This window comes from Falco punctatus (genome assembly GCF_963210335.1).
Source record: "Falco punctatus genome assembly, chromosome: 10".
Classification (NCBI taxonomy): Eukaryota; Metazoa; Chordata; class Aves; order Falconiformes; family Falconidae; genus Falco; species Falco punctatus.
This window is the reverse complement of record NC_137590.1, coordinates 36,784,026-36,808,951: the sequence shown is the minus strand read 5'-3', so window position 1 is coordinate 36,808,951 and position 24,926 is coordinate 36,784,026. Positions and strand designations below refer to the sequence as shown.

At 50.2% G+C, this 24,926-nt stretch overlaps 2 protein-coding genes across 5 annotated transcripts in view; one reads left to right on the top strand and one right to left on the bottom strand.

Moving 5' to 3' along the window:
• Window positions 1-2,555: 2,555 nt before the first annotated feature.
• Window positions 2,556-24,926, bottom strand: part of TSPAN32 (tetraspanin 32) — a 41,281-nt gene continuing 18,910 nt past the window's right edge. The window contains exons 5-11 of one of the 4 annotated variants that reach the window (XM_080405265.1): window positions 24,445-24,796; window positions 14,016-14,190; window positions 13,421-13,522; window positions 11,098-11,190; window positions 9,422-9,505; window positions 7,046-7,169; window positions 2,556-3,365 (exon numbers count right to left, since the gene is read on the bottom strand). In XM_080405265.1, coding sequence (XP_080261391.1) covers window positions 7,074-7,169; window positions 9,422-9,505; window positions 11,098-11,190; window positions 13,421-13,522; window positions 14,016-14,190; window positions 24,445-24,796 — 902 coding nt within the window. In that variant the 3' untranslated portion in view covers window positions 2,556-3,365; window positions 7,046-7,073. Of the gene's footprint in view, window positions 3,366-5,257; window positions 7,170-9,421; window positions 9,506-11,097; window positions 11,191-13,420; window positions 13,523-13,725; window positions 13,892-14,015; window positions 14,191-24,444; window positions 24,797-24,926 lie in introns of those variants that run through there. The other 3 variants (XM_080405264.1, XM_080405263.1, XM_080405266.1) reach the window with 3 other exon arrangements.
• Window positions 14,197-24,445, top strand: LOC308070763 (uncharacterized protein). Its single transcript, XM_080405277.1, has 3 exons — window positions 14,197-16,156; window positions 18,333-18,572; window positions 21,423-24,445. Exons 1-3 carry the CDS (start codon window positions 16,137-16,139, stop codon window positions 21,493-21,495), a joined length of 333 nt encoding a protein of 110 aa, XP_080261403.1. The 5' UTR covers window positions 14,197-16,136; the 3' UTR covers window positions 21,496-24,445.

The following is a 24,926-nucleotide window of genomic DNA, read 5'->3' as shown; positions in this document are numbered from 1 at the left end:
AAAAATCAGTGTCGAGCTTGTGGGTTTTGGCAGAGCTGGCATCTACGGCTATGACTCACCAGGGTCCGTCAGGGCAGGTGCGGCTCAGGCTGCCTCCCAGCCCTGGGTTCAGCAGGCAGCCCCTAACCAGCAGGACTCAGCAAACCCAGTCCCCGGGACTTCGAGCTGCTTCTCCCAGGGAGATGCCTGCCAGCCTTCCAGCAGCTCCAGCTTAAAAACCCCCTTGTGTTTTATAAAAAGCAATGGAGGGGAATGAGGGGAGAAGACAGACCCATGCCCTCCCCACCGGTATGCACACCTGGAGAGCTGGCACCAAGGTGTGTAACGACTAGCATCAAGACAGGCATTAAACTCCTAAGACCCAGGGTCTCCAGGAGACTTGGGAGAGCAAGTGGGAGTCCCTGCTCTGCTGGGGACTGCGGGGTTGCTGTGGTGCTCCTGCTGCACGGCTTGGGTCTGTGTACCAGCGCCCCTGCCCTCCCCACAGCCAGTGCAAACCCAGTGGGAAAACCGTGGGAATAAAATGCACATCACTTTGTGGGTAAGGTCCCATTTAGCTTTTAACCACCACCACCACATCTTACTTTCTCTGGAAAATGGGACAGAAGCAGCCTGGATTTCCAATTTACCTGTGGTGGTAAAAAATAAAACCAAACAACAGCAGCACCACCAAAGAATCTTTAAGTAGGACGTTTTGGAGATGCATGAAAAGTTCAGAAAGTCATCCTGTGGGAGGCTGATAGTCCCAGAGCACATAAGAATAACTTCCTAGGCCAGCAACACCTGCAATACTGTTTTTGCAAGGCAGGGACCTGAGCAAGTGCAACCTGCCGGGCATGGACCTGCGGCAGCGGGAAGGTGGAGCTCCATCACCTCATGAGAGGCTCGCCTGCACCCCTGGGAGCCAGCCAAAACCTTCAACCTGAGTAGAAAAACTAATATTAAGAATCTCATCCATGTATGTAAGGAGGTATCTCCAGAATATCTTTTCTGTGCCCCGGCAGGGGTGGCTGGCGCCTGTTCACCTGAAAATCCCCATGCCCAGCTCTGCAGCCTCAGTGGAAGCAGCGCGGCAGCCGGGGGGTTGCGTTTGCCTTGCAGCCTTTGGGGGGGGGGGGGGGGGGGGGGGGTAGGGGGAGGGGCGGGGGGACGCGGCACACTGAGACCTGTAGCTGCGCCTGAAGTTTCTGTTTCTAATAAACTCAACAAATGGTTCTCGTCTGCATGGTCTGTCTCTCTGCCATCTTTAAATATTTATGTCAATGTATCTATGGTGATGGGTCAGGTTGCATAAAGAGGAGGAGGAAGGGGGGGGGGACGACGATGACGACAGCATCAGCTCCCGCCAGAGCTACAGCAGAGGAAGAACAAATCCAAGCGGGTTTCCCCATCCTGCGCAGATGCTCCCTCTTCTCAGCTCATGAGCCCAGAAAGTGAATGTTCATTTTTCTCAGGGCATCGGAGGGGGCTGAGCCGCAGCTGGGCTGAGCCGCTGTGAGATGCCATGTGGGAGAGGAAGAGCCCAGCCCACCGACGCAGAGAGCTTCTATTGTATAATCAATGTATAATTCATTAGTAGGCGAATAAAGACTGGAATAGCTTATTGCTGATGTAACGAGGCTAAAAAGAAACCGAGCACGTCCATGGGCAAGCTGGTGCACACGGGGGTTAAACAATAGCACTTAGTGATGCTGAGGGGGGAGAGGGAGGATTTTGCCTTGGGATAATGTAAACAACTGGCCAGGGAGAGCAGGCAGGGGTGTGCATCTTCCCAGCAAAAAATGCTGGGAGGGACCTTTCCTTTTTGCTTGCTGGAGTCTAGGGGAACAGCATCTGGTGGAGAGGGGGAGATGAGCTGTGGGTGGCACCGCCGGCCTCAGGGGAAAGTTTTCTCTCAAGATGTGCCCATCCTCGCCAGCCGCCAGCCGAGTGACCGCTTTATATCTTTCCCAGATAGAGACGTGGAGGTTTTTCCCCCTCATGACCCTCCTGGGAGGGGTAGATATGCAGATTGCCTGCGGGCACTGATTTCTTTGAGGGACCCCAGGTAGGGCTGGGTTTGTGCTGGGGGCGAGCGGGCGGCAGCGGGGCAGCCTCGTGGGCAGGGGGGTGGCAGCTCCAGCCGAAAGCCATGGAACATGGAACACACGCTGCCTGTGCTTTTCCAGAACAGGCTCCAAGGCTGTGCCGGGGCTCCCCCGCACGCTCCCTGCCCTGGCACCCAGCATCACGGCTCCCAGCAGACAGGGTCGATACCCGCTGCTGGCTACTCAGCCTCCCAGAAGAGCAACTACACAGTTAAGAAAAAAATCCCTTTCTCTCCTCCCCCCCCCCCCCCCCCCAATATAGCATTTTACTAAGAGAGACCTGCAATGACACTTCAGATGAAGTTGCAGGGCTCGTGTGACCCAGCCACGTACTCAGAGCAGCTCCTGACCTTACCCACCTTCAGCTGTGCTGGCAGAGCTCTGCATACAGCATCCACCACCTCTGGCTGCTCTTCTACAGAATTACAGCCAGCTCCTTTTGGGAATGCATTGCTTCTGCACCTGGTAAAAAAAGAAAATAAATATGTCTGTCAACTGTTTCTTCAAAAAACATTTTGTGTGTCTGCAGCTCGGAAATGCAGCTTTATCTTGGCAGGAGATGGCTTCCTTACCACCCCAGTGCTACAAAGGTCCATCCAAATTTGCCAGCTTATAAGGCTTTGGAGGGACATGCTCAGCAGTATCTCCTTTAGGAGCTTGCTGCAGGCATGAATGAGAGCTGCACAGCAAAGGGGCTGTTGCATGAGGAAGCATTTTGATGGCGGTAGAAATTGGCAGACACACAGTCACCAAGGTAGGAAATCGCAAAATATTTTGGAGCCAAGCCAGTGCGCCACAAAGCTGAAAGATTCCCAGTCCCCTCACCACCAAATCCCTCTAGAGTCAGTAAAATGCTTAACCTGTGCTTTTCACAAGTGCTCTGAGCTCCTCAGTTTTTACTGGGTACTGAAAAACCTGATTTGCAGAAACCCTGAGCATCCTCAGCTGCAGTGCAAAGCTGTGCCCCGCTCACCTGCAATTCTGCAGGAGCAGGACCTTGGAAAAGCAGCATCTGCTGCCATCAGAACAGGCACTGGGAAAGCACCCAAGGCTCATAAGCAAGCTGTGGCCGGGCCACCCACAGGCAAGCAGTGAGCCCCATGTAAAGCCTCAGGGGAAAGTAATGCTCACGCAGGCAGAGCAGGACGTGGTGGGTGGGCAGCAGAGGACGGAGTGCAGCACAAAAGGCTTCTTACCGCTGCTCACCAGCCCCGCAGGTGCTGCCTGGCCACAGGCTGCTCCCTCTTCCCACACCCTCAGGTAGAGCTGGGGGCTTGTCTAAAATAAAAGGAAAATGGTGACTCATGAGCACAAACGACTGCCTACCCATAGAGAGGCCAAACTGCAATTACTCAGGGAACCTTAGTGGAACTAATTGATCATTGCTGGAGCTTAATTGACAATTAGTTGGAGCCAATTCACAATTAAATATTTAACTTTCCACCTTTGGCTCTTTAACTTTTTTTTTTTTTTTCCCCTTCTGCATATGCCTACATAAATAGGGATATCTTTCCAACCTGAGCTGGAGTGTTGACATGCTTATAGCTACAAGGTTCCGCTTGTGCGAGCCCTGGGAAGGCTCTCTGGCTCTGCAGGTGTTTCCCAGCCTGCTGCCAGCTTTGCATCCCTGCTGCTCAGCTCCGTGCTATTATCCCAACAAAATCTCTGTCTTGCCCTTTTCAACACCAGGTAAATCTCAGCGGCACTTACAAATAAGTTCCTGGGGTTTTGCTCTGGTTGCACAAGAGCTGTAATTTACACGTAGCAAGCAGCAAATTAGGGGACCAGTAAGTGCAAGCACATTGACTGCAGGAGAAGGGGTTTTTGTTGGCACAGGTGTAAAAAAACCCTACTTAACATGCGCCTGCCTCGCAGCTTCCATCCAGCCACCCCTGGGTGCTGCCGTTTCTAGGACTGCAAACAAAATGGTTAATGCTGCACTTTTCTGCAACAGGTTTCTAAAAACTGAGGAGTCGAAGGTATCTGCTTTCCTGCTCCTGAAGGTGACAGCGAGATGCCATGGCAGGAGCCCCTGCTGCTGCCCGGGGCACAGCTCTGGGAGAAGACTGTGTCCAGCTGGGTGCTGCTCTGCCACCCGCTCGCTAAAGGTGCTGCTCCTTGCAGGGGAACTTCAGCAGCGGGTGAAATAGGAATAAAGATCACGAGATTGTCAGCACATACATAGCACTTCTTTAATTTTATTATAGTTTGTTGGAGTATTTTGTACCAAGAAAGATTACCTAAACCTTATGGCTGGCTATCAGAGGAAGAAAGGGAACTTGAGCTCCCTGGGATGAGAAATTGCACGCTGCCAGTCCGCTGCTTATTGGGAAGGAGAAACAGCTCTCCAGGTGTGTTATCCCTGTGTGCGATGGTCTGGTGTGGGTCGTGGTCTCATCCCTGCCACAAGCAGGAGAAAGCATTACAGAGGTGTGAGAAGAGCAGCTAAGCACACACACACCTCCGCGGCCAGTGCTGGAAAGGTGCCTGCTGCTTCTGATGGAGTTACAAGTGATCCAAGGAAACAAGAGCTGGGGGAGGGGGATACAGTAGCCTTTCAGGTTTCTTTACCATATGTATGCTACTTCTGTCCGTAGCTGACCCTTTAACATTAAAAATTTGCCTGGGAAGAACCTAAAGCTTTAGCAGTCCTGGTGGTGAAGCTGTAACAGAGATCTTTTCTATCAGTTCTATTAGCAGGTAATCCACACCGATAACACAGGCTCCACTGATTTGCTCGATCACCAATGTTTTTTGACATTGCAGAACATCACTGGTTGTCCAGCAGAGTGGTGGGCAAGACCCAACTGCCTAGTGTTTGAAAAAAGTGAAACCGTAGCAATTTTTCATATAAATACTGCGGTGGTTATGGCTTCAATGCATCCTTAAGCTTTTTTCCTGCCCCTGCTTGCATTACTCCTCATGAGGTACCTGCCTGCTGCCCCAGCAGCTGGCTGAGGGTGGGATGGGGCTGATGAGCAGCTCCTTTTCCTCTAAAGGCCCAACACCACCCTCCCCTCTGGGGGGTGAAGGCAGGCTGCTGGGGCAGGTGAGCACCGGCTGTGGAGGAACAGCTCTTCCCAGCAGGGAGAGAATTACTGAGGGCTCTCCACGACGCAACCCCCCAAACAATGCAGCCAGCCTCATGCACGGCACAAAAAGAGAAGGAATGATGGCTTTTTGCAAGAAATTCATCTTTATTGAAGCAACCATGAGTCACACGAGCTGCCAGCTGGCCTGAGGAATAACAATAGCAGTGGCCTGGACAACAGCAGCTGAAGCTCCCAAGGGAGAGCATCTCTTTCCAGAGAGCGATATACTTAATAGCACGCATATACGTATAAGTGAACCTTCCCTCACCACTAGAAGGTGGGTATGTTGGCAAATACGTATCACCACCCAATCCCTGCTAGATCAAGGCATGCTGGTGACTGCCAGGAGGTAGCGTGATTAATACCCTGGAGCAGTTTGAACTTGATCCTGCTTCCAGTGAAGGCAATGCTGAAGCTCCACTGGTTCCAAGGGAGCAGGATGGGGACAGATAGCCCTTCCTCCCACCCCCTCAAAGCAGTTATTTCCAACACAAGGTATTTGCAGGCATGTTGACATGCTAACCGGGTGCTGGAGTCTGTACTGCTGTCCCTGCACGTGTAGCAGCCCTTGCCTGAGGGCCAGGACCTGTCCTGAAAATGAGCGCTGGGGTTACCACCTTTATCTCAATCACTAGTTGCTACTTACTGTATTTCATGGCTAAAAGCCACAACGAAGGAGGTGGGTGAAAGTAGCTGTTGGTTCAACAGACATTTCACACAGCCATGTAGCTTACAGCAGGTTTTCCAGCAAGTGCTAAATCTGGGTTTCAGCTCAGAAGCGGCTCTGCTTCCTTGCAACGAGGGCAAAGCACGCCAGGGAGCCGTTGTTTGAGCTAGACTGAGAGCCAATCGAGGCTTTTAAAATTTCTGTTTATTATTGATAAGGTGATGTAAAGAGGACATGAGCTGGACATCGTATTGTTTGACCTGGCTGGAGATCAGTCCTGTTCCCTTACAAATTTAAACTTCAGTCCCGCGTGTATGTGTAATATCAAAGTCCTTTTGCATTGCACAGCAGTGTGGTGGGCTCATGAAGCTGGATAAACACAGAGCTGAGGCTGGAAGTCGAACAGGGCCCTGTGAAATCAGTGTGGCTTCAAGCTCTAGGAGATTGCTTAAATCCTAAGAATTAAAAAATAATGGCACATTGCATTAGCAAGAAAGAATAATAGAGGGATATGTCCTTATGCTGGTCATTCGTTTCAAAGCTCCTGCACTGCTTTCTGATTTTTTTTCCTGATCTCTACCAAAAGCTCTGTAAGTCTGGCAATAATTGGAAACAGGGAAAAAACAGCTGGTGGCCATGGGATGCCTACATGCTTGAGCATGATCAGAAACATGCCCAAAGTCAGTCACTGCAAGTGTCCAGGCTAGGAGAGCACATTTCCTATCAGCAAGGACACACTTTGTGTCCATGTATTTGCTGATAGCACAAGACCAGTCCTGGGCTGTGCTCCAAAGCCATCTTCCAAGAAACACTGCATCTTTGGGGGTCACAGGGAGCTGCTCAGAGAGCAGCACGAGAGACGTTTGGTTTAATGCCGTGATTTTTGCTGGACTTTTCTCTCCATTTTTGTCCTAAGGGGCTCTGTGCATCCTGCTTGCGAAGCTACAGCCCGTACGTCCTCCGGTGAGGCGATCTGCATCTCTGAGCATGGGTGCACGTCTCAGTCCTTGCCCTCTTCCAGCAGAGGTGTGGGCCTGCTCCTCCCCAGAGCATCCTCTGCTCTGACGGGCTCGCAAGTGCGCTAATGGTGCAGGAAGGGGAGACACGTGACATGTCCCCCGCCTGACCCCGCGCAATGCCTTCCCATGGGATATTGTGGGTGTCTCCAAACATCTCCCGGCGCCAAAAGCTGGCTCTACCTGGTAGGGATGCCCGAGTGGTGGGTTTCTACCTCTCCCGCAGGATGTATTTGCCTTTCCGGTCCAGGTTGCTGCTGAAGTGGATGGAGAACCAGAGGAATGAGGTCAGGATCATCCCATAAACCTGGAAGGAAATAGATGAGACAGGCACGCGATTAAATACCAAACTGATTATGATGCTCCATCTGTGCAAATAAGCAGTTGTAAATGTTGCCTATTAGTCCATTTGGCACTTCTGACTTTGTGTGTCAGGATGTCACATTTTTCTTGAGAATGCTGTTTTCCAGTAAAACGGTGAACCAATCCGACATGGGAGGAAGAAAACAACCCTAACATGTGGTTAAAGCATCTGACTGGAATTAGCACAGTACGGCTCAAACCAGGTCCTAAAAATACCAAGAAATGAGACGAAACCAGGAAATGCAGATTTCAAATGGCTGCCACAAAACCTTCCTTTATGCTAACAAACATGTCTCGCTCATAATAGCCTTCTGTAAAGATAACATAGGGAGAAACCCCACAAGCCTTATATATTGTTTGGAGTAAAAAAAAACCAACAAAACAAACACCACCCACCAGCACCCCATGCACATGGACGCTGCATGCAGAGGACAGCATGCTTCCCCTGTATCTGATACTCTGCCCGGTACATCACACGTCAGGATTTACACTGGCAATGGATCACAGGTACGGCTGCTGGGGGAAGGATACCGAGGGCTGTAGCAACCTGCTCTTTCCTAAAAGTCTGCCTTAGTGTGCAAGCAGCTTTGCTCACGGCTTGATCTGGGGACACACGAGCCTTGGTGGCTGGGGGACAGTGACACCAGGGCAGCTATAGCTCTCATCACATGCTTCCTTTGCATCCTGCCATCACAGTAGTGAACTGTGCAGCGAGATTTCCTCTAGCAGACGCTTCAAAGTCAGCCGCCTTCTCTGGCTGTAGCATCAAGCTGCGAAAAAAACCCCACATATATATACTAAAAATAGTCCCAACTTTTGCCTGAATATAGCTACAATGAAATTCATCTTATACCTTAGAAAACTTTAAAAGTGACACCAAATATTCACACATGACTACATTCATAGCTCCGCAGCAATACCTGATGGTTTTCCTATTTTACTACTAGCAGTATAAAAACATGTAAGTGTTTGTTCCTCTGGGTTTTATCTAGATGGAGAAAAAAAGTCTTCTAACCCATGATCTTGCCAAAGCAGACACAAACAGTGCAATAATCTCCAAATACACACTGAGTCAGGAAAGGTCGCCCCAGCTGGGGAGGGACATGGAGATATCACAGCAGACCGAAGCTCCCTTCAGGGGAAGGGAAGGAGTCTCCTGGCGTGGATTCTTTTCTGCTGTGCTTCATCACACGCACAGGGCCCTTGTGTAGAGGTAATTACAGTGACACACCTTTGCCAAGCAGTGGGGGAGCATACAAACAGGTTTGTTTTAATTAGCGGCACCCTCCAGCTCCGAAGGGACCATCCCCACGCAGCCACCAAGCCCCCTCACCGCTGAAGGACACACTCCTCTCACAACATTTCCTTTTTTCTTCTTTTGTCCCTCCCCAAACAAGACTCACAAATTCCGTACAGAGCCTTTCTACCCAAGCCATCCACCAAAGATGATCCTACCCCTCCGCTGCAAGATCCTCCTTCAGAGATGGTGCCTCGGAGCCCCAGCAAATGCTCCTCTCCTTTGCAGCCTGCTCACTGTGAGCCTGTGCTTCACCCACCCACCCACCTAACACGTGCTTTATTGGGTTCATTAGTGATCATTAATCTGATGAGACCTTCCCTTTCCGCACAGCTCTCCAGCTCCAAGGCTGGTGCTCAGAAGCTTTCAAGATCTTCCAGCTCCAGCTGCACAAAGCGACATCCCAGGCTGAGCTGGGAGGCAGCCAGCGAGCACTGGGCAAGGAGAAGCAGCAAGTTTCCCAAGATACAGAACTTTTACTGCATCTCCTTTTCCACAATTGCTGCTGGCTTCCTACCTGCTCCGCGAGCCCCGTGCCAGGCAACACGGCCTCTCGCTTGCAGGAGAGGATGTGCTGGAGCCAGAGCAGATGAAATGTAAATGCTGCTACAGCCTGCTCCCACTGCTCCCCCCGCTCCCAGCTGCCGTGCCTAAGTTTGGGCAGAAAAACTGTGCAGCGAGCCTATTCCTGCAGGAAAACCCCTCCATCCATCAGCCTGGCCGAGACAGATTTTGGCCCTTTCCCAGTTTCCACAGCTGGAGTCCACTGCTGCTTGTTTCTCTGCTGCTGGTCTCCAAAATCACCCAAACCCCTATTTTTGGGGGGACTAATTTAAGATACACCTTCCCCACGGGACTCTGCCTCTGGGGCCAAAATGCGAAGGAACGGACATAGCTACCGTGAAGGCGATGGTGATGGCCAAGAGTGTGGAGACAAAGTCCATATGCTTCTTCAGGAAGTCCTGGATCTCCTGCAGGCAGTCCTGGGAGGAGAGACACACACCTTGCAGCATGGAAACAGCTCAGCAGGGGGCTTCAGCCCGCACCACCCTCACCCCCCCACCCCCCCCCCCAGCACTCGCCACAGCCCCCGATAAAAAGGGAGGCAAGAGGGGGATGCAGCATTGCACAGTTGGGCTGCTCTGTGGCCAGCTCTCTTTTTTTGCGGCTGCTTGCTGCAACTTGGGAAGGCAAATACGTGCGGTGTATTTTCTATTACTCTGAGCCTATGATGTTCTTAATGTGATGTGTTTTGGACTGGGTGGGAAGTGCATGCACACAGGTAAGCATGGTCACACAAAAGCTTTTTTCTTTCCACCCACTAGAAAACGGAAAGAGGGAAATGTAAAAACGGAAAAGCAGAGCACACTATAATGCTAAATATATTCCTTAAAAATATTAATAAACAGCTCAGTTATGCAAGGTGTTGCATGCATTAACATACATTGGCCTTATGTGTGCCAGTGGCCCCGTGAAAATCCAGGTGGTAACCGGGAGAGCCATTTCACCACTGCAAGAGCATGCCCTCGATGAAGTGACTTGCAGAGTGAGGTCAGAGCACTCAAAGCCAGGAGCGAACATAGTGCAACTACCAAACTGCTGCAAAATGCATCCTCCCACCACCTCCCCTGAACACAACCGGAGGAAACACAAACCACTAGCGAGGGGGAAAGCGGAGTCACGGTGCCCGGCTTTGCTCCGCTCTCCCTTCCTGCCCTGACCCGAGATCGGAGGCAGCGCTTCGAACCACTGCCCCGCGGGCTGACGCGTGCCTGCGCATCACCGCGTCCCGTCAGCGCTCCACATCTTTGCCTAACAACAATGTTTTTGTACAGCTGTAGCAACACGGCTTTGTTTTGCCTAGGGACAACGTACATACTGGTGCTGGCAGCTTTAGCTACTTCAGCTGATTTGGCTAATCCAGTGGAAGAAAAATAATCATGCAATAGATTTGCTTAGAGAGTATGAAGTCTGCGCCGCAGCTTCAGAGGCAGTCTGATACCGGTGGCTTCTCTGTCAGCCTCACTGAGATACTACAAAGAGGAGGAACAAAGGGTACTTGATGAAGCTACTGCTGGGCATTATCATCCTGCTTCATGAGTTTCTCATTTTAATACCCATTTAATGCCCTGGGAAAAGGGAATTGCAGCAGATTCCACATTTGCTGTTAGTGGGATGCTTCTTAAGCCTCAGCAACCAGCATCATGTGGACAAGTCCAACAGGTTTTTTTGAGCTCATACACACGCCTGTGATACCTCGCACTCTCTGCCCGCGCCGGAGGTGAGGAGGAAGCTGGAGGGAAGCGACAGACTGCAAACACAAAGATTTTGAAAGCTGTCTAGAGCTGCAAAGGCAACTGCATCCACCAGTCTGAGACCTGCTAACCCACGGGGGCTCCTCCAGCGGGCGAGACACCTCCTTACTGAAACAACACAACCCCAGCAGAACAAACCCCAACCCATAGCAACCCCAAACCATGAAAAACCCACAATTCTCATTAACACTTGAACATCAGTGAGGTTTTAACAGTTAACTAGTAGAGGCACTGTGGAGTGGAAGAAACCTTTCCCTTACCTGCCCCGCATTGTGCACCTGGCCAGGTGGGCACGTCTTGTGCTCGACGTTGGTCGTGTCCCCAAACGGAGAGTGCTTCCCACAGCACCGGTACTGGAAGAGAGGGAGAGGTCTGCCAGCCACCCGCCACGGCTCCCCCCGCCACCCGCTGCTGCGGCAGGAGGTGCCGGCAATGGGCCACTGCGCTGGGCTTGCATGGCAAGGTTTTGGTAGCAGCGGGCTACAGTCGTGGCTTCTGTGAGAAGCTGCCAGAAAATTCCCCCGTGTCCAATGGAGCCAATACCAGCCAGATCCAAGACAGACCCACTGCTGGCTGAGCCCATCAGCGATGGCAGTAGCACCTCTGGGATAGCATGTTAAGAAAGGGGGAAAAAAATATCTGTGCCAGCAGAAGAGGAGTGAGAGTGTGTGAGAGCAACAGCCCTGCAGAGACCCGGGTCCATGCAGAGGGAGGGCAGGAGGAGCTCCAGGCACCGGAGCAGAGATTCCTCTGGTGATGAAGACCCTGGTGAGGCAGGCTGTCCCATCAGCACATGGAGGTCCAGGGGGAGCCGATCCCCACCTGCAGCCTGGGCAGGACCCCACGCCGGGGCAGGGGGATGCCTGAAGGAGGCTGTGACCCGTGGGCAGCCCCAGGCGGAGCAGCTCCTGGCCTGTGGCCCTGTGGGGAGAGGGGCCCAGGCTGGGGCAGAGCTTCAGGCAGGGTTTGGGACCCCCAGGGACCCACACTGGGGCAGGCTGTGCCTGAGGGGCTGCACCCTGTGGGAGGGACCCCACGCTGGAACAGCAGAGATAAGGTGTAATGGACTGACCACAGCCCCATCCCCCTCCCCCTGCACCACTCAGGGGCAGGAGAGAAAGAGAAGTTGGGAATTGTTAAGCCCAGGAACAGGGGAGAGGTGAGGGGAGGGTGGGTTTTTTTCTGATTTGAACCCCAGACAGGACTGCAAGGAGCAAAGCACAGAGATACGCAATTGCCAACTGCAGCGACGGAGGTTAAATCTGGAGGAGGTGGAGGGATCTAGCCCCAGACTTGCTTGTGCTCCTCCAGGAGTGCTGCCCAGGGCCAGGCCCTCCCTCCATGGGAGCTTCCACAGCGGCTGCTCTGGAAAACCCAGGGATGCACAGACTGATATTTCCAGTGCTTGCTATGGGCTGCGGGGGATCCCCAGCAACACCCGCTGTGGAGGTGGTTTCCTACAGCCAGGGCGAGCTGGCCAGCTTGGAGCTTTAGCAAAAGGGAGGGGAAAGGAAAAGAAAAAAAGATAGTAGAAGGACTTTCTGTTTCTGCGTCAGTTAAAGAGGCTAAAATAAGCAACTGGTGAAGCTGGGTATTGTGCCTGGTTGTCCTGGCCGAGCAGGACTCTGGGTGTGCTGCTCAACTGTCCTGCAGACAAGCAGCTCTGTGCCCAGTCTCGGCTCTGCGGGCCACCACCACCGCTGCAATGAGAAATGTTTGCTCTTTTCTCGGTTTTGAGAAGCACAGATGAAAGCAGCTTCAGCAAGTACTTTTAGGATGATTTAAGAAAACACAGAAGGATAACGGGAGTTGTGTGGGAGGTGTGTGAAAACAGGCGAGCAGAGCTGACCTTCCCGTCCAGCCCTGCCGTGTGCCATCAGCTCCCTGGACCCAACCAGGTCCTGCTGCACGAGGAGACAGCGGCATCTCCTTTACTCAGCGTGGACTCAGGAGTTTCTCACCGTGGTGGACATCCTCACTCACCTCTGGCGGCTTTGAGGGCAAGCATCCTCCCTCTGGGCAGCCACCCTTGCCCACTTACTGGGTGACAGAGAAGTGCCCTGTGCCAACAGCATCCCAAGTGGTGGATCTGGGGGGCTTGCCAGCAGCGTCCAATATTGCCATGGAGCCTCCAGGACTCCTCAGTCATAGCTCAAGGGTAAAGAGAAATAACCAAGTCCAAATACTTCTGCTGGATGATGTGGAATTGCCCCCTCTCTCTGCCTGACCTGGGACACCAGGGGGTATATCCACTGTCTCGTACTCCAGACAGGGAGCACGGCGCAGGGCCTGCTGAGACAGACAATGTATACCAGCTGCAGCGTGGAAGCTTTGAAGACCTTGCACCAGAGCGATGCTCAGGTAGGTGGCCTTTTCCTCCTGCTGGTAATATGGCTCGTCAAGCCCAGCAAAGGAAGAGTAGGAAGGAGGAACAGACTTCACAGCAGCTGGAGGACTTGGCTCCCAAGAGAAAAGGGCATCGCAGCACCCAGCAGGCAGAGCACAGGCAGCAGCCCCAGCCTGCAAAACCATCAGGAATATACCCCAGGGCAGGGTTTCTGCTAAGGCTGAAAGACAACTTACTGCTTCGTGGATGGCGGTCAGCTCATGCCTCCTGAAGCTGGAAGCATTCCTCCTCACCTCCTCGTACACAAGATCGTACACATCCATCATGCTGTCTTCCACCTGTGATGAAAGCAGAGATCTGTACGTGACACTGACCACAGCGAACCTCTCGCATCCCCCCAGAAGCTCTCCCAGGTGGGGCAAGCCAAGTAGTGCAGCTATGAAGCGACCCCCATGCAGCAGCAGGAGCTTGTGTACAACCTGCCACGTCCCACGAGAGAGGCTGCAACGCGGCACGTGTACCACCACCTGCTACCACGGACCCTTTGCCATCATTCCTGGGTCTCACCAGCTGGAGCTTTTTGCCAACTTTTGGATTTGGCCCAGAGAAGAACTCGGGTGCCCCTGAGACCCTCTGCCAGGCAGGGACGGCACCGTCTCCCCATCCTGACGGGGCCTGCGGGGGCAGGCGCGGGTGGCTATGAGATGCTGAAATACAAAGGTGAAAGGACCTCAGAGGACTGGTGTTCTCCCAGTGGTGGAGCAGTTCCTCTGAATAGAGCCAAAAAAATAACGGAGTGATTCAGTGGTGAATCAGACCCTAAATATTTACCAAATGTGTGAGAACGCGCAGCCTGACAGATCCCAGCCAACTCCCACTCGGGTTTCGCAGGGAAAAAATATGACAATTGCCTTCAGTGCCTGGAGTCAAAACCTTATTTCTTCCTTTCATTTTCCCTCGCTTCCTCAGCAGCATCAATCCGAGCGGGCCTGCAGGCAGCGCTTGGCTTTCAGGAGGGAAAAAAATCAATTGGTGAGAGAGAGCCTGAGCGGGTGGCCGTGGTGGGGGCAGCACCGCCGGAGCGCAGCATCCCTCGGTGGGGCTTCTTGGCTCTGTCCTGAGGGGACATGCTTGGAAGTTAGGGGAAAAACCACCCCCGACCCTGTCTGCTCAGGGGTGAAACCAGGGTTATCTGAGGGGATTACAGCCGTTACTGCAATGTTGTGCCCTGCCCAGCTGTCCAAAATGCAACCAACGGACACTGATAACCAGGGAGGGGAGAGAGGGAGGTTGAGAAGATTACTTGTATCTGACTCGCCTCTGGGCCACCAGGAATAGAGTTTAAAGGCTCACATCTGAAGACTTTCCACGGCTTTCAACATGGCATAGCGGCAAAGGGACTTGGGGGTCTCTCTGCGTTTATCTGCAGCACAGCTGCTATCACCCCAGGCTCCTCCATCACCCATCCTGGAGCAAGCAGCAGGTGAGGCAGGAGCAACCCAGCTTTAACGAGAGAGGTCTGATGATAGATGGGGCACAGATGCTCCAAGCCAAGGCAAGGCAAAAAAAAAAAAAAAAAAAAAAAAAAATCCTCCATAGCAAGGCATGTGACACCGAGCTGTCCCACACAGGTCAGGAGGGAGGATGCTCATTTTGTCACCCCCGTGTATCAGTGCATCGAACAGGATGGGCACAGCAGTGAGACAAGATCTCCAGCAGACTTGTGCACCGTCCTTCCCCCAGGCAAACCTTAGACCCCAATAAAAAACACCCAAGCTTTTCTAACTTCTTGTGGGCCACGAAATTGCTTTCCAGCAGCAGCAATTAAATACATATATTGGATAAAAAGAGCATTCAATTCCACTGAAGAGCTGTATTAAGAATAACGAAAAAAGAATGATCTTTTGACCTCCTCTTGTGGCCTTGTGTTGCTGCGGAAGGAAGGAAGAGCAGAGCAGCTGACTTCCAAGAGACGATTGCCTTTTGAATGTCCCAACCCCAGCTGAAGACGCAGGTTTAAAAGCTGTTCTGTGTTGTGACAACGTACATATGGGTCTCGCTAAGGTAATGGTGCTGCATGTGCAATTTTTCTTTTTTCATATTTATCATTAGGCTCAGGATGCTGAGCCTTCCTCCAAAAGGTCTAAATTCGGATGACTTAATAAATTAGGAAAGGGCTCCAGAAAGTTACTAGGTTCAAGCAAAGGTTCAAAGGTTCAAAGCAACCCAGAAGTTTAACTGCTTCTGAAGCTCTGCTGACCTCCAGGCTGGGGAATGTTGGGCTGGGTAGTTTTAAGCCCCCTGCCTTGGCTGGGCACATTCCCCCAAACCTCATGAAAACCAGCAAAAATGCTCCTTTGACTGCAGTGGGTTTTGGGTTGGGTCTGGCTGCTTACTGTTCAGTTGTGTTCAACTAAAACCCAGGTAAGATGAGACTTTCTCCAGGGATGTTTCACCTGCGAAGGCCACCACCGGCTCCCTAGCAGCAAAGCGGCTCTGGCCGCGCCACCACCACCGAGTCCCTGTGCAGGAAAGTCACCACTCATTAGTGGTTTGTGCTGATAATAAACCTCAGGCCCCAGCTGAGGCCGATGTCCTCCTCAGCATCTTCTCCAGTGGTCGTGCTGCACTAAGCAACCTGTGAGGAGAGCAGATGGGCTGCCCAGATGTTGACAGCTGCTGGCACGAAACCATGAGAGGATCAGTTTGGTCTGGAGAGGTCCTGCCTGATGCAGCGGTGCATGTGTGCACCTTCCTCGTTATTTTAGGTACCATGCAATGACGTAAAACACTGGGATTGAGGCTCTTTGAAGGGTAAGACAGGAAAGAAATGAAGGAACAAGGTTCCCATAACAAAGCTATGGCCGAAAAATATTCCAAGCGTTGGAAACAGTAAGGGAAGAAGCCACGAGCAGTCACCGCTTCACAGCCAGCTCTGCTACAGTGACGGTGATGACGAGAGCCATCTCCAGGTACGTAATGGCTACTAAAGGCTTCAACTGCACCCTGTTTCTGAGCTTGCTTCTCACTTATTTACTGATTATTTTTTTCATTTTGTCAAGCAGCCTCTGAGAACTGAGGGCACAAGGGATTAAATGGAAAATGTTTTTTAGCGTTGATTTCGTTTTAGAGTGTGTGCCTGGGCAAGCCTAAGGGTACAATTTGCTGATCAGTCATTCTCAGCTTTTCTGTCTAGCAATTATATCCAGCATTCATATCCAGCCATCATCCGAATATGCTATTCGGATCCCAGTAAGGGAATATCAAACTACAAAACCATTGTTTAGGGAGTAAACTGACTGTAGTTTCTCCACATCATCTTTCTGATTGTTGCTAGGATCATTTGATTCCGGAGGAGAAAATTGCTGTCTTCATACAATGTGGCGGTCTGTTTTCAAAGACTGCTACAGAGAGCTTTCTCATTTACATATTTCAGAAGTACTAAATCTCACTATTTATCACTGGCTGTTTTCTTCTGTGCAGGAGACTACCACAGAGCATACAGGTCTGGTTTAATAAGTGGAGACATACAAGAGCAAAAGAGCGCACTAATGAACGATCATCATAGCAACTTTTCAGCCTGGGTTATATTTATACTTGGAGCTGCAGCCGAGCTCTGAAGCATCAGTCACACATGGCAGCATCTATCCAGCCCAAAATGTCATCCTAACTCATGCATGCCTAACGATGTAAAAAATAAAATCTGAAAGCACCAGACAGTCACCAGGTGGTTTCATGACCTAACCTTATTTGCAACGTTATTTTACCCAGCAGAGGCAAGTTCATCCCTATATTTTCCTTTGACCTGGAACACAACACAGCGACGAGCTGATACACAGCGACGAGTCCACAACAGCGGACTGCAGCACTGCTTCATACTCAATTGCCATCCTTAACAGATTCCCATCGCCCACTCCACTGATGGACAGCTTTGAGTCTACTGCCTCAAAACAATTTTTTTTTTTTTTAGTTTCTTACACCAGGTGTTGGAGAAGAAAAATATTAACAATAATCAGGGTGCTTTCTCTCACCGTTAAGCAACTGGTTATGCTGGTACTGTTAATAATGTGCCTTAAGAAAACCACAGCTGTGCCCCATCCCTTAACTCAGACAGTAGTTAGCACGGAAGGAACATGATACAGCCAGATAAGAAAAAGTCTGTCTGGGCTTCTTTTCAAAAGGTTTTACACTCTTCCCCCCATATAGTCAAGCAGGTTTTCATGATCCCAGTGATGTGCTGTGACTCGCTGCTGGAAGGGCAGCTCTGGATGAAGCTCTTGCGTGGAAGGAGACTGCGCCTACGATACTTGTCAGTAAGGAACACCAAGAGCTGAAGATGAAGCATCAGCTGGGTTTTGGCTTAAGAAAAATCTCCAGGTTAAGTGATATGGAGGTCACACCTCACAGAAATTCCTTTCCTGGAAGAAGCTGGGTGAAATGTTCCAGCTCTAAATTAGTCAAATAATTGCTGCCTCCCGTTTCTGTCTGCATTCCTTAATGAAAAATTCATTTGGGGATGATATTGATGTTTTGCTGGATACAACAAATGGAAAATCACCACTGAGATTGATGTGGCTGACTCAGTAGAGTAGCCTTTTTCACTTAAAGTAAAAGAAAGAAGGGATTTTGAGATTGTTTATCATCCTCTAAATTCTTTATCCCCCAAGAAGCAGAACTTATGACTGCAGGAAGGCATTTACTCTAAGCCATTCGTGTTCTTGCCTTTGGCTGTTAGAAACTAAAGCAAATTTCAGTCTTACCTCCTTCAAGGGGAAAATTGACATTTTTTACTTTGGTTATTTATCAAGGACAATTTTTATCTGATCTTTCTGTTCCAAATCCAGTCACGGGTAAAGAGGTCAGCCTCCAGTTCCTGATCCCTTTGCAAGCCAGAGGTGTTGATGAATCCCCCTCCTGCCGCCAGTCAATACCTGTGCCTAGGCAACCTGAGCTAGTCGCGTAGGTGTACACTGGAAAACTAACGTAGACTTGTACCAAGAACAACGGTCTGGGACTTAGCAAACCATCTTTGCAACAGCTATTCCCCAAAAATCCCTTTGCAAAGCTGGAGCTCAAGGAGAATATAGTGAAAGGAGGTATCAGGATTGTCTCAAAGACGAGCCCAACTTTCTCTTTTCTGCTTAACAGGAATGCTCTTGACATGGCAGAAGAGGAAGGGAAGCATGGCAAGCAGAAGGAGGACCCTCCGTCTCCTGTGGCTCTTCATGCCTTCGAGATACGAAGCCGAGCACATGTGCTGCAGCCTCAGCACTTCATGTTCTTTCAGCGTCGCCAAGAAGGACATACCCAGAGCATCACTCAGAAATATCCCTTCAGCAGCAGCTACCACAGACTCCCGCACTTAGCAATAAACTGCAAGTTGGTCAGGTAAGATGCGAGACTGGAATAACGTGGTCGACTCACTCAAAATCCTTCCTTGTTCCAGTACAAAAAGCACTGTTTCATTTTGCCATCTCCATCTTCCCTTTCATCCCCAGCGTGCAGCAATGCATGCGTTTGCAGCATGTCAGAAAGAGTGGGGGCAGATGCAATTGCTTGGTTTTAAATAAAACAATGGTGCAAATGCAGTGAAACAGAGGAGGGAAAACTGCTCCGGGTGCTTTAGCCACATTGCAGATCAACTCCCAACACGTGGAGGGAGCTAAGACAGGCTCCCCCCACCCCATGCTCAGCCAGACTGTCACCACTGTACCTAACACAGCATCTCCTTCATAGCACATCACCTCCCCTCCTCTCCAGCTTTCCTCAAGCGACTCAGTCCCAGCTGCAGAAACTCGGCCAGGTCTGCAAACCAGAGCGGCCCCCGAGGCCCCCCCCGGGAACACTGCACGAGACAGGGTGCTGCTCCCCCAGCTGCTGGTGGTCACTGCAGACCACTGATGCTAGATGATCCAGATGAGGCTTTCAGCTAAATGTTTTCACCTTTTCTTTCCACTATCTATAGATATAGATTTGATAGATATTGAAAAAAAAATATATATATGCACTTCTCCCCACTTTCTGGTATTGCAAGAGGACCAGGCAAACCATGACCATCTTTTGGTCTGTCACTGAGAGCACAAAACCCATTGTGGAACAAAAAATTCAGAAAAAGCCAAGCTTACAAAGCCGCCTCTCTCCAGTCCCAGTGCTTCCACCAGGTCTTTGCGCAAAACGTTTAGAACAAGGAGAAAGCGCAGAGCTGTTATACTGTTCACCTCCTCCTCATTTCCCATCTCCACATCTCAAGAACAGCAAAAGCCTTCGCTGCATGGCCACGACACATCCCGCTCAGCCAGCGGGCAGGGGGGCACCAGCGCCCCAGCTCAGCCCAGCCACGGGACCCTGAGGCTGGCTGTGGCTGAGGCCACGGCCAGGAGCATCGCTTTGTGACCCTGGCAGGCACCAGGTGCTTTACAGGGAAGCGCTGAAAACCCTGTTAGGGCAGTTAATCAACATCAACAAGTCTTTTTCCCCTAAATTCTCCAGATTGTGAGTGACACCAGCATCAGCACGTCAAGGTCCTCTTGATTTTTTGGGTTGGGTTGGTTTTTTTGTTTGCTTTCTGGTTGCATTTGTTGGGTTTTTTTTTAAACAAATTTAAAGATTTTCACTCCATTTTGTAACAGAACTGCAAAACCAACATGCTGCCAAGGGCCCACACCGACCCATTGTGACCCCATCACTCCAGACACACAACCCAGCAATTCATGAACCTCCCAGCATCGTGGCTGAGTTACCTCGGTCATCCCTGCTCTCACCCATACTGCTTGAAACCAGTGCCAGGCGAGACTGCCTCTCAACAGAAACCATTGAAAAACATTAAAAATAGTTTTAGCTTAAGAATATCAGTACCAGAGCTAGCCCCGGGGCAGCGCTGACACTTCCGAGCTGGCGGTGGCTGCCCTGCTGTGGTGAGCATCCTACAGCCGCGTGAAGGCTGGATGCGCCCCAGCAACGGTGACCATCTGAGTGGCCTCAGGTATCGCAGCTGACGCTGCTGGAGACAGGAGCTCCAGCTAATGCTGTGCCATGGAGAGCGGCAGAAATGAGGCCGTGCGGGTTCAGCGTCAGGGCAGCAATAAATTATAAACCCCATGAGCATGAATGCCTGCGTGGTGCCCCAGACAAAGGAGAGCAGTGTCTCGCTGGGGGAGCGGGCCGTTACTGTGCGATGAGAACATAAACACTGGGGAAGAGTCACCATATTAAGAACACTAAGGAAGGGGGAGGGGTTTTCCCCCTTTTATGTTTTTCCCCATGGACTTCAGAGGCTGGGAAAAGCTCTGTGCACATCTTAAAGTGATTGTGCCTGGTAGAACAACGGCAAGAGCAAGGAGGACATCAAGTTATTCAGTGTCGTCACAACCAAATGACTGCTGTTTGAAAAGGCTCTTGAAAGACCCCCGTGAGTGGCTACAGCCCTGATCCAGCCCCACTGAATCAAAAACCAAAACCCTGTATGCTTCTGGTCTGGTTTCAGAAGGCACCTGAAAACACCTTCAGCCTGTGTTTGAGTCCCATTAAAATCTCTAGGGCTTAAGCCTGCGTGTAAGTAATTACCTTCAGGTGGGGCGGGCAGACCCTGTAAGGGTTTGTCCCAACACTCACCAGCGGTGACAGAGACAAACACACCCTGGGAAACCCAGTGGCTTGGTTTGCCATGGGAAGGAGCCTCACAATCCCACTTCAGGAATTACCTGGGAGCACCAGGTCCCTCCTCACAAACCCGCAGGAACTGGAGAGGCGCGTGCTGGCTCTGGGCACGTGAAGGCAGCTTCGCGTCCTGGAGAGCCCGGCAAAGCCGTGCCTGCCTTTGCAAAGGTGCTGGCTGGGAAGAAGACTTACAGGCAAGAGAAGACCCGTGCCCATCCCATAGGCAAGGAAGGGAGCATGGAAGCTGCTCTTTTCAAGAACAGGCCCCAGATGTAGCAATGTTTGTTATTTAACAGCTGCAGCTATTTATTCCATCTTTGCACCCTGTTAGAATATCAGCATCTTAAAAGGTACCACCTTGCTTACTAACAAAATGTAAAAAACCTCGTTTCCTCTTCCCAGCTGAGGATGGGAGAGCAAACAGGCTCCTCTGAAGAAAGTTTCAAGCAGAGCAAGACTGGAGAGTGGGAGCATGCATGGGTGCCGTGTGTTCCCTGCCTGTAAAAAGCACAGTCTTTACGTTTATTCTCCAAGTACCAGCAGTGCAATGCAAAGAAGCTAATGTCATGCCTTTCTACACAGGTGGAGCCGAAAGCTGCTGGTGAAACCTGCTCTTGAAATCACCCAGGGACCTGAGAAACCATTTGATAATTAAGCAATTGCCATATCACTGCAGCCAATGCAAATCCAAGTAAACCCTTCATCCACAGGACATGGGAAATGGGGCATTTATGCCAGAAGTACGGGCAAATATTTGTACCAGTTTCAAATTTTCCCCTGAGCTGGGAGATAATAATTCAATTTGTTCTAAGTTATGGATTTTTTTTTAATGTTATTTTAAGTCTATGTGTGAACAAATCTCTGTAATTAAAAAACTTGTTCTGTTGCAAAACTCCTTTCACATTGCAGCGATTTTATTTTCGTGCATCCTGACCGGCTTTCGGGGCCAGTGTTGCAGGGCTGCTGCAAGGACCTTCTCAGCTGCTGCAGGGAAGGGGAACAGCAGAAGGTGATGTGACTTTGAAACTCCTCCATCCTTTTTCACAGTGGGGTCGAGAATGAAACCCCAAACCTATTTTTGCAGAACTTGTCAGGGAAACACTTTGGGAACGGGTAGGTTATTAGTTCCTCATTGAAAGAACTTTAACACAGACAGGGATGCAAAGCAGCCTGAGAAGACAGTACGGAGGAGGCCTGGACCTCACAGAAGCCATTCACTAGCTCATAGATGGGTCAATAGAGCAGGAGTAATTACGATGCTAAACAAAGGGATCAACCTTTCAGGATAAAGCACAATCAATCTTAGAACCATGACTTTAGCGTGGCTGGTATATGTTATGTTAAGAATAAAGACTATAGTAACACCAAGTCTATCTGGCATGCAGGTAACTTGAAATTAAAGTATGTGGCATCTGTCTGATAGGATTCGTTCAGGAGCTACAGAAGGTCACGAAAGCAGAACAGAATGGGAAATGAGAAGATTCGCATATTGTTTACAATGCCCAGGTCTGGGAATATCAAATTTACAAATAACTCTTCTTTTTTCCCTGTCCTGCGTAGCTTCTCTGTAAGAAGGGCTGTAAACAGGGCTCTGAAGGAGTCACGAAGGCAGAAAGGGCACCTTGCTTTCACCATGTTCAAACCACAGTTCTGTCTACTGCCTCTGGAAAATAACCATCAAAACAATTTTTCAATTGAACATTGGACTTCTCCATTTCAGATCATTTTCTGCAAGAGGTGTCTGCTTTATGAAGGAAATGTAGATATTGTTATTGTTGTTATTGTTGTTATTATTGTTATTATTGTTGTTATTGTTGTTGTTATTATTATTATTATTTTGATCTTGAGGAGCAAACCGCTGAGAGCATCTGCTGTGGTTTGTGCAGGAGAGGCCTCGCACCCCCTGGCTTGCAGAGGGAGGGGAGGGCTGTTTCCAGCGCTGTGCGTTCAGCACCTCACCCGTAGGGAGGGAGAGGATGGGATCTACGGCATTTCCAAACTGAACAACCTGATTTTCTGTCTGGCATTGGAAGGTCAATGTATTTTGCATAGGAAAAATAGAAATTTTTGGTTTAGCCATGCACGTGGGACAGTAGCCCCTTGGTGCTGTCAGGGGCACTGATTCAGGCATGTGTAATGGGCATATTCATCCGTACCCAGTTTTACGTCCCCAGGTTCTCTTCCTTTCTTGATAGCTGGTGTACATCCCATCAGGCTTATGAGACACCCGTCAGATAGGCTGAGTTTGACTTTCCCCCTGTATTATGACAATTAACTATTCCTGACGGTCCTGACGCAGCAGGCTGGGGGAGGACACCTGCCTTGCTTTTGCTCCGTACTTTGGGCAAGTCAGAAAAATAAAGGGCTCTATAATGGGAATTCAGGAGTCTTCCCTGGCTCCACTCAGTCTTCTGTACAACTGCACTACCCGTCTTTCTGTCCGGGATGGGAGGGGCGCTCACATCTGCATTTCTCCACTGGTGAGATGGGACCTTTCAAGCAAAACTGAATTTCCGTATGTTTTGTAAGTGACACTCCTAATTAAATCTTTCCTCATTTACATTCCCTGTTTCTTTTTGCATTTTAGGAAGCAGAGAAAACCAAGATGATCTAATGGTATTCTAACTTTTCTCCCATCAGAAACACTGCTGCTTTTCTTTACCCAAGAAGTAAACATTTTACAAAAAAACCCACATTCTGCCTAGTGGAAGCTCTTTTGCTTGAAGAAACCGTAACACATGGGTGCATGTATGGGGGTGGGTGGGGTGGGGGTGGCACTCAAAGCGAAAAACCAGGAAAATAATTTGAAGTAAAAACCGATCTAGACATTAAGATATACAGATAAAGTAATTCTTTAAATATTCTCAGCAAAATGTTTTTTTGAATGGCACATCACCCAATATACAACATTTTCTTGCAGCCTTTTCACACCCCACTCCATGTGTGAAGATTAAAAAGTGTAACTAAATTATCTATTTGGATAATGCAATTTCATAAGACCAACTAGACCCAGTTTCTGGTGCCATTTCTCCTTTACTTTCTCACCATAAACTTCTGCGGAAGGAGGAGGAAAGCGTGCTCACAGCCTCCCTGCCGTGTTGGTCATGAAAACGAAACTATTTCCATATTAAGTTGTTAGTGGGAATACAATAGATTTTGATAGTTTTGCCTGAAATCAGGGAAAATATATACAGAGGCTGTGGAAAGACCCTTTCACGGATGTCTCAGCTCTGATTGACTCCGCTTCAGCCAGGTAAGCGTAGGGACAAAAGATGCCGCTGTGCCACCAGCACTGGCCCTAACGTTTCCAAAGCAGCTGGACAAATCCACAGAGGAAAAGTCCACTGAGCATTACTGGCAAAGGCACCAGCGGGTGCCACCCGCAGGCACCCGAGCCACAGGCTGTTTGGCATCTGGAAAAGCATCACTTTGGGCTCGTGGCTGTTGGTGCTCCTAGCGTGGCCGGCAGCGGGTGCCTGTCTGAGAGCAGGTGCCTCAGCCCGATCCAGTGGAGCCATCGGCACGCACCAGAGGATTTTCAGCTGCTGTGGCCACTGGTCAGCTCTGGACAAACTCTCTAGGGAAGCGAGACCTTACCCCTTACCTTAACCTGGACTTTGCCTTTCGACTTCTGCTTCCAGAAGGACTGGGTTTTAATTTTTGTACAAGACACTGAACCATGATGGGACAGGGCTTCTTGTCCCTGAGAAGCGCAATTGCCACAGTGCCAGCATGGATCGAGCCTCCGGGGTTTTGAGGGAGTTGTGCTCCTCCAGCACAGAGCAAAATCTGGCCAGCCTTCTGACACACTGCTCTTTGATCCCCCACAACATCTGTAACCTTAAAGAGGTGAGATGGCAGCATCAACGTGTCCCTAATCCACCGGGATGATGTTTCACGTTGTTCACATCCCCATTGCTGGGCAGAGCATCGCAGGCTGTGGCAGATGCCTGGGGCTGGGGAGGAACGAAACGGAGATGGGGACCGACCCACTGCATGAAACATCCATCAAAGTCCCAAATGCTTATCTGAATTACTGTTAGATAATTTGGACACTTGCCTAAAATGTCAGTGTTCTGCTTTCAA